This window comes from Malurus melanocephalus, unplaced genomic scaffold (assembly GCF_030028575.1).
Source record: "Malurus melanocephalus ecotype Western Australia unplaced genomic scaffold, MMel_1.1 scaffold_981, whole genome shotgun sequence".
NCBI classification, from domain to species: Eukaryota; Metazoa; Chordata; class Aves; order Passeriformes; family Maluridae; genus Malurus; species Malurus melanocephalus.
Window position 1 is genome coordinate 116,637 of NW_026624213.1, and position 9,417 is coordinate 126,053.

Genomic DNA, 9,417 nt, shown 5'->3' on the forward strand with positions numbered 1-9,417 from the left:
TTCCTTCTTCATCGTGTGTGGGAGTGGGGCTGGAAGAGAGCAAGCCAAGTGTGGGCAGAGGGGAGAGAGGAGCCGCCTTCCCCTTAGATCGCTTCTGAAAAGAAGCCTGCCAGGGGAGGACTGAAGGAAATGGCCTTAAACTGAGGTGGTAGAGATTCGGATTAGATATTAGAAATTTAATTCGCTGTTGGGGTGTTCAGGTATTGGAATTGTGAGGTGGTGGATGCAGAGGCTATGGCCAGGCTCAGTGYCCAGGTAATGGATCAGGTTCGTGGTGATGAGTAACGTCGAGCCGGGAAGTCGGTCCATAGGGCATATTATAGGATAATGGCCTTTAACATGGGAAGTGTTTGATCAGACCGAAAGACAGCTACAGTACATGTTCCACAGAGAGAATGAGGTGGTGCCTAATAAATTATTCTCCATTYCCACTGATTTTTACTTAGATTGAATTATATCTTGTCTTCTACGGTGTAAATGACATATGTGGAGCAAGGAGTCTGGGCAAAAGTATTCAATTGACMAAGTCCAGTATGGATAATGTTAATTGCAGTAGCAATTTCTCTAATTAAGAAAGGCAGTTATAGAATTTTATTTTCGTAGATTTGGTGAAACATATTTTTTTTTCCTTTTACATCCCACATGTAAATAATAAGCTGAAATTATGTAATGCATCTCAAAAGAAATTCCCAGTGAGCAAGAAGTTTAATGGACTTTGATATCAGTGCTTTGGTTATGTTTTGTTGAATGTAAGTTCACAGGGAATTGGTAAATGTTTGTTGCTTCCTCTCCTGCACCCCCAAATTTCACATGCTCTGAAGGCCATATAATAGATTTTAGTAACTTTTACTTGTGATTCTCTTGTAGAGGCATAAGACTTGCTGAGAACCAGCTGGAGTAACATGATTCATATTTCCTTCTTACAGAACATCATGGCAGCCCATCAGGAGAAAAAATTTGCTCAAGAAAGAAAACATAAAAACATCCAAAATGATACTAAAGCATCTCAAGGCCAGTGGGGAAGAGCATGGTGAGAGAAGCCAATGATTCTTAAGTAGTCCTTGTATTTCCAATTGCTTCATTCTTACTCTTAGAGATGCTGTATTCCTTTTAAACTTTCCTCTGTTAATAGGAAATGGTTGTCTTGCCTTCTCTGGAAAGCTCGTGGATAATTTGCTATAGTAACAGATGCTGAAGAAGATTCTTGAGGTTTTTTAAAGCAGAGAATTTGCCAGATGATTTGGGTTAAAATACAGTCCTCCTTGCGAAAAAGAAAAAAAAATTATAAAAATTGGTAAAATTTGTAGTTTCTTCAAAGAAAGCAGTATTTCCCAAGATCTGGAAAATAGGCATTCCCAGCTGACAAGTCCTGCTGTAGCAAAATTTGTGACTCATGTCCAAGTTCTCAAAGAGGTGGACAGATATTAGTAGGGCATCGTACTGCAGTTGGGAACAGCCATGGATGTCTGTGATTTGCTACTGCAGACAGTGTGTGGTACAGAAAAGTCAACTTAYGGCTGTCCAAGGTCTGTCTTTTCCACATTTCCAAGCTTTGCATGATGTTCTTGGGATTCCATTATGGCTTCCAACTGAATACTCTACCAGTTAYAGCTATGATTGCCATCAGAAACATGAAGTCTGTAATAACAATCTGGTTTTTGGAAGGGAGATTTTCTCTAATCTCYTGCTCTGATCAACTAGTGGTTTTAGAAGAGTTTGTGGTAAAGTATATTTGGTGTTGAGTTTTTTTACGGCTGTTTGACCCCCAGACATGTCTGTGTCCTGAAAACATATTCAGGTTCCATCCAGTTAGTGTACAAGCTGCACTGAAAAACTTGTCTGATGTAACTCATCTATCTGAAACCTGGGGGAAAAAATGCTCTGTTTTGGATTACAGGGAGGTGGACTGGTTTTCCTTGGCAAGCATTCTTTTCCTGCTCATGTTTGCACCACTGATCGTSTATTACTTCATCATGTCCTGTGACCAGTACCAGTGTTCTCTGACTGATCCACTCCTGGACTTGCTGACGGGCAATAAACATCTGTCTGACATCTGGAACAAGACTCCCATGCTGACCTATAGGGCCGCTGGCATCTATTCCCTTTGGGTCACTTTCCAGGTACSTTACTGAGTAATGATCTGGATGCAGTGTCTGATTTTTCACACTGCTGGTGGGTGAATCSTTTTACACAAAGGACAGTGGAATGTTGCACTGCATTTACTCTTTGGTATTTCACACTTCCCAAGGCTTTGTGGGATCCAAATGAAGCTTATGTACTTGGAAAATAAGTATGTAGGGAATATACGCAAATACTCCTTGTGTGACATTCCTTAAAGAAGTTTTTAGGAAAAAGCAACTATATAACAGCAATACCCATTTGTTTTAAATTAACACACAATAAATAGATAGAACTAAAAGCACAACAGCCTGAGTCTGTCTAGTTACCAACAGTACTGCCTCCCCAACAAAAACTGTATGGCAACCTTGCATGCAATACATCTTTAGAGCTGTATAATAGCTTAGATATATTACTAGTCTAAAATCACAACAGCTAAATATTGCTGTATTTGCTTATCCAATACCTAATGGAAATGTTATATTTGGTATATGTATGTAAGGGATAGTGTTTTGAGAGGTTTTGTCTTGTCTGTATTTACTGTGAACACATTCTTTCTCTTCTAGGTGGTTTTGTATGTGTTCATTCCTGACTTCTGCCATAAATTTCTTCCTGGATATGTKGGAGGTGTACAAGAAGGTGCTGTCACCCCTGCTGGTAAGGTCTTCCTTAGAATACATGCACACCATATAATCTTTWAAAATTACAGTATTTCAGCACTTAGAGTCTTTATTAACCCATGTGTAGCCAGAGTAAACATGGATATGAATGCTCTCACCTACCTCATATTTTCCGTTCAAACAAAAATAGAAAGCAATCTGTGTCATCTTTTAGAAAAAATATTGCATTTCTGTATCTTCTTATTAGTAAAACTGTAGATAAGGTAGGTACCACACCAGCAATGGAAAAGGACTCACTGATAATTTTRGCACTTAAAATTGTCAGTGGACTATTGCTGGTATTTGACGAGAGAGTTTTACATGCTCAAGTTTCATTAACCCAAGGGACTTGAACAAATTGTGTGATGTGAGCTGTTAGGAAGGGTCCAATAGTTGTTACTAACTTGTTACTGTAGTCACTRTAGTTTGTGAGAGAGAATAAATTCAGTTTTGTGAGGAGGARAAACTCAGCCTAACAAAKCCTAATGGTTACAGCAGAGTCTAATGGAACGTTAATGAACGTCTAATGAAGTGCCTCAAGGTATTCAATTGGGAGGCTGAGGAGAGTGAAGTCATTTCATGAGCACTTGATTAAGCTTCTGTGTATTCTGTGCCTACCTGTATCAGTAAAAAGCTGTATTAATGGAGGGTCACTAACACTCAAATTTTTCCTCATATTTTAGGTGTAGTGAATAAATATCAAATCAATGGACTTCAGGCCTGGATCATTACCCATGTGCTTTGGTTTGCAAATGCTTCTTGCTTCCACTTCTTCTCACCTACCATCATATTTGACAATTGGATTCCTCTCTTGTGGTGTGCCAATATCCTGGGATATGCAGTTTCCACATTTGCAATGATTAAAGGCTACTTTTTCCCTACCAATGCCAAAGACTGGTATGTGAATTTTAGTAAGGAGGATATCAGCAATTAAAGTGGTTAAAAAAAATCGGATCTATAAATCGAATATGTTTCAACTGGCACAGAGAGCTAAGCCAGGCATGACAGTGGTTCTTTGCTTCACTAGCACCATCCCCTGTGTTTCATGCTGCACAACATGTGACTGACAGCCTCAATGTCGCAGATACACCCATCCTAGAAATATTTAGATTGTTCAAAAGTGTCATGAAGAGTAAACGCAGGCATCTCTGAAATTTTAAAATACATGTCTGTTAATGTAATACTTTGGTTTGGGTCAATTTGCACAATGTTACATGGTTTTATGATTTTTAYTATCACTACATCATTAACCTGAATTGTTTAGTCACAGTAGTAATTACCTGTATTTGTATATAACTCTGTATATTTCTAATTTTTYATGTTTTATAGCAAATTCACTGGAAACTTCTTTTATGATTACATGATGGGGATTGAATTTAACCCTCGAATAGGGAAGTGGTTTGATTTCAAGCTGTTCTTCAATGGGCGCCCTGGGATTGTAGCCTGGACTTTAATCAACCTTTCCTTTGCTGCCAAACAACAGGAGCTGTATGGTGAAGTGACAAACTCCATGATCCTTGTCAATGTCCTTCAGGTAAATTCTGAGCAAGAAATKAAGAAACCAGTTAGGAAATAAATTAATATTAACGTAGAAAAGAAACTCCTTCCATAGAATTGAAACTTAGGCATTTTCTTCTGGCCTGAACCAGCTCATTCAGTGATGGGGTACTGGAACTTCTGTGGATTTATTCACTGRTCTGTGTAAATGGCAGCCTGCTCAATAGAAGCTCTGTCCCTGCTCTGTGTAACCCTGTGACTCTRAGCTGAAGAGAAGTCAGGGTGGTCAATTGTGACTTCACTTCCCAAGTGTTTGTCCTTGAGTTGTACATTTCCCTTAGTCATCCTACTATTGCTTTATTTGTCTAGATAGATATTGTGTGTCTAGGTAGAATGTAGTTATGTGATAGTTCTTYTTAACTGTGTTCAGAAATTTCTGGTTTTGGAAAACCAGAAATAATGGTAACATAAAACCACCAGTGAATTCTGAGATCATATCACAAGGCAGCACAGAGATTAGGCTAATGCTGTTAAACAGGATAACTGGTGACAGTGCTTTGTTATTGATGTGAAATTATTCTGTTGCAGGGTCTTTATGTTCTGGACTTCTTTTGGAATGAAGCCTGGTACTTGAAAACCATTGATATCTGCCATGATCATTTTGGATGGTATTTGGGCTGGGGAGACTGTGTTTGGTTACCTTACCTCTATACTTTGCAGGTAAAAATGTGTACACTGTGTATTTGGGCTGCAAGGAATTAAACTTTCMAGAAACATTCTTCCCAGCAGTTTAATTTGCCCTTAAAGGTTCCTAGCTAGTTTGATTGTTGACAAATCATTGCAACATTCTTTGTAACGATTCACTTGTTGGAAAGCCTCCTGAGTGTGCATGGATTTGAAATCTTTTCCTCTTCTCCCATAATTTTGTGCCTCTTTCTGTCACTGTTTGTTGAGTCTGTATACTTTTATAAATCCTTTCCATTTCTTTTCTTTTACTCCTGCACGTTGAGGGTCTTTTGGTTTGTGGTGGTTTGTTTGAGTTTTGTTCCTTGTTTTTTTCCTTCTGTCTGGTTTGCATCATTGCAACTTCTCTCTTCTTGTTTCACAAAGAAGTGCAGTTTTGRAGAGAAGTAGAGAAGGAAACTGTAGGATGCAGAGTTCTCTGAAAGTTTTCTGCAGTTTTGCTGTTGCAATAGGTCTTTCTACWCTTTCTTCTGGTCTTTTGTGTGTCACTGTAGTCAAGGAATTGGTCTGGCATGCTAAGCCTCTATTGGAAGATAATGACTGATTRCTTTTGTGCTCCCCAGGGTCTGTATTTGGTTTACCATCCTGTCCAGCTGTGCACAGCTCATGCCATAGGGATCTTGATGCTGGGCTTCCTGGGTTATTACATCTTCAGAATGACCAACCACCAGAAGGACCTCTTCCGTCGTACCAATGGCAACTGCAGGATCTGGGGGAAGAAGCCGGAGTACATCGAGTGCTCCTATGTGTCCGTGGATGGGACCAAGTACTACAGCAAGCTGATGACCTCTGGATTTTGGGGCTGGGCACGTCATTTCAACTACACGGGAGACCTGATGGGCTCGCTGGCTTATTGCCTGGCCTGTGGCTTTGAGCACATCCTGCCTTACTTCTACATYGTTTACATGACCATTCTGCTCACCCACCGCTGCATTAGGGATGAGCACCGTTGTTGCAGCAAATACGGGAAGGACTGGAAGCGCTACACTGCTGCAGTGCCCTACCGGCTCCTGCCCAGAATATTTTAAGGCTAACACAGGATCCAGGGGAAAGAAAAAAGAAGAAACATACAGGCATGCCTTGCTTAAAGTAACTGAAATGAGGCACTGAAATGCCCTAGTTTTTTACAAGACTCTTTTACTTGGAATACCCCTCTGAATCTCCCCATTTCCAAATTAGGTTGAAGTTGAAGAAAAGTTGCATGTATTGAGACTCCTGAGAAATCCCAAAGCTGGCAGGTGGTGTTACCCGTGGTAGTACCAGGGTTCTGGAAGCAGTGGCTCAGGAGAGGAGGCAAAGAGTGCTGTCATCTCTTAAGRAAGAAGTTGTCTGATGCAGTTGCTTCTGACTATCAGAACCTACAATCGGGAACAACGGCAAAGGAGGTTTGATGGTTGGTTACTTCTCAAGAGATGAACTCTGGCAATGCTGAACTGCAAAACCTGATCTAAAATGATTGTTATAATCTAAAACAGATATTTCAGAAAACTGTTAAAAATCAGTAACATTTTAAGCCCCTGACAATATGGTACATGACCAACTGAGTTTTGTTTTGATACTGAAACCAAATTTTGTGGAGATACTGAGCTGTGCTTGTTGGGCTGAAGTAGAGTTAATTTTTGTCATAGTCGCTGGTATGGGCTTCCTGTAGTTTTGGATTTGAGCTGAAACACTATTGATAACAATAGGGATATTTTCATTATTGCTGAGCACTGTTTGGACAGCATCAAGGCTTTTTYTGCATCTCACCACCCTCACCAGCAAGTGGGCTGGGGATGGACAAGGAGCTGGGAGGGGACACAGGCAGGACAGCTGGGCCCAAGGGATATCCCAGGCCATAGAGCATCATGCTCAGCCCATAAAGCTGGAGGAAGAAGGAAGTGGGGAATGTCATTCCAAGACACCATTACATGGGATTGGAGCCCTGCTTTCCTGGAGATGGCTGAACATCTGCCTGGTGGTGGCCACTGGGGAATAGATTCCTTATTTTGCTTTGTTTCTGTGCACAGTTTTTCCTTTACCTATTAAATTGTGTTTWTCTCAACCCRTGAGTTTTCTCCCTTTCCTGATTCTCTCCCATCCCACTACAGGGGAGTGAGTGAGCAGCTGTGTGGGACTGAGTTGCCACTGGGGTTAAACTGTGACAGTCCTTTTTGTTTCCTGATGTGGAGCTTGAAGGGTTTGAGCTAGCAGCTTTGGCTGGAATGTGCTGGACTGGATTTATAGCTGTTGGTGCTGTTGGGTTGTCAGGCTCCTGTRCTTGCCATGGGGCTCACTCTCTGTGTATTGTGGGACTTGTTAGGGGCTTCATTTTGATTTTGCTGCTGGCTTTAGTGCTTCCTGTGCTGTGCCTGGGGACACTTTGATGACAGCCATGGTGACACACCTGGGCTGGSAGGTGGCCAGGGCATCGCTGCTGTTTCTGTGCTGCTGGAACTCCAGTATGAGCTCACGTCGAGGGACCTGTGGCCTGTGGATGAGCCCACACAGGAGCAGGACAGCCCCAGGTATCAATGACTGGAGCCAGAACCTCTCAAAGCATCTGTGGCTGTGCTTATGTCTATGCCCAGGAAGGGATTGTGGCCCAAGGATAAATGTGGAGCACCTGTGGCTGTGGATCAGTCTATGCTCAGCCACTCCATGAAGAATTTAAAACTTTAAATTTTTACAAACATGATTTCATAAAAATGATAGAGAATGAGCTTTTCCACCCACACTAAAGAAGTGGATGTAGCTTTACCCACAGTCTCTCCAAGGCTGTAACTGCTCTGTCAGGTGTTTATCCATGGCCATGGCTCTGAGGTGCTCCAGCACGACCCCATGCACAGGCATTGAAGTTTTAAATTCTTCATTTCAGGAGAAATAAAAATATACTACTAATTTTCCTTCAGCTTTTTCTTTTCTTCTTGCGTGATTATCTTTCAGAGTGACTGAAGGAGGCAAAAGGAGCTCTTTGTTTAATTTCAAGAGCTCCTTGGAATTCTGTTTTCCAAGGTGAAACAAATAAAAAGGAAAAGCAATCAGAACATTGACTTGTATGCAGCTTGTAAAAAGTTTCAAATGTTCAAGCTAGAAAACTTTTTTTAAAAAAATTATTGCTTATAAATATACTATTAGTTTTTAGAGAAAAGTGTGTAAATTTATGTTTTTAGAAGCAGATGAATGCACTGATCTTGGCAGGTTTGGATGAGTTGTGTTGGTGAGTGTGTGTTTTGGTTTTGTTGCAGTCATCCTGGAGAGGATGGTCTGGGCAGGAGAAAAAGGGTCTCTGCAAACCTGGGAAACAAATGTGTCTTGGAGTTGAGCTTTGTTTCAGAGCTGGGTATACACAACAGGTATGGAGGCGCCTTTAGTGGAAATAAACAGCCTAGCACCTTTTCAGTTTTYTCAAGGACAAATGCTTGTAAGGTGCTGGGTTAAGGGGAAGTCAGTTCAGAGGAAAGGAAACCAGGTGGGGGCTTCCAGGACTGTTAGATCTTGGCAGTCCCTGGCATTGCATTGCTTTAGGCTGCCCTTGGCTTTGCTGGAATAATTCCATGTTATCTGTACTCAGCTCCCTAGGGCCCCAGATTTCCATCCTTTTCTTATGTAGCCTTGGAAATTGCACTGACTCCTTGCTGTTAATGCCAAGGTTATTTAAATATTGCAAGATAATCTGGGCTCTTAAATCACAGTAGCCCTGCCCACCTCTGTGCAATCCCTTCTGTTCCCTGGGAAGTCCTGGGTGTTTGGTGGAAGAAATTGCCCCTTCAAGACCGATTAAAAAAACCGAACCATTTTTATCTATTTTGYAAGATTCATTCTAAATATAAGCACTGTATTAGTAGTGTCCACTAATGTCCCCAAGATCTGTCCRTGCTCAGGGTGGGTTGAGAAGGGGTCTCGACAATCCATGCTCAGGGGGKCAATAAGAGGCGTASAGAGCAATGTGGTTAAGGSAAGGAGCAGCAGGACCGGGCACRGGCTGGGCTCYTGTGGGGAGGTGCGGGGCCAGGCCRGGGCTGTGGGACAGCTGTGGGCTCAGTGYGGGGYGATCCCTGACCCTACAACCCATCCGGGGCAGGGACAGTAGTGGCGTCAATCTCCATGAGGCTGCGGGACGCTCCGGCCGCCTGTGCTGCTGCCGGCAATGTCCTCTGGGAACGCCGAGGGGAGCTGCGTTTGGATACTGCGAAAAGAAATACCTGAGAAAKGCAAATTGTGCGTGGAAAGATCAGGATTTTGTTTTAGGGATTACGTTTGAGTCACTGGAGAAACGAGTGATTTTGAACTGTGTGAGAATGAGCACCCTCAGGCAGTGGTGCGGGGCTATAGAGGAAAGGCAGAATAAGCCCGGGGATGAACTGGTTAGAAAGATACAGCAAGCGTGTGTGAGAACGGGTGAGAAAAGGTGAAGGCA

At 42.1% G+C, this 9,417-nt stretch overlaps 1 protein-coding gene across 1 annotated transcript; it reads left to right on the plus strand.

Moving 5' to 3' along the window:
- The first annotated feature begins 908 nt into the window (after window positions 1–908).
- Window positions 909–7,065, plus strand: DHCR7 (7-dehydrocholesterol reductase). Its single transcript, XM_057386531.1, has 7 exons — window positions 909–1,030; window positions 1,898–2,120; window positions 2,685–2,775; window positions 3,461–3,674; window positions 4,107–4,311; window positions 4,863–4,994; window positions 5,582–7,065. Exons 1-7 carry the CDS (start codon window positions 933–935, stop codon window positions 6,044–6,046), a joined length of 1,428 nt encoding a protein of 475 aa, XP_057242514.1. The 5' UTR covers window positions 909–932; the 3' UTR covers window positions 6,047–7,065.
- The last annotated feature ends 2,352 nt before the right edge of the window (window positions 7,066–9,417 follow it).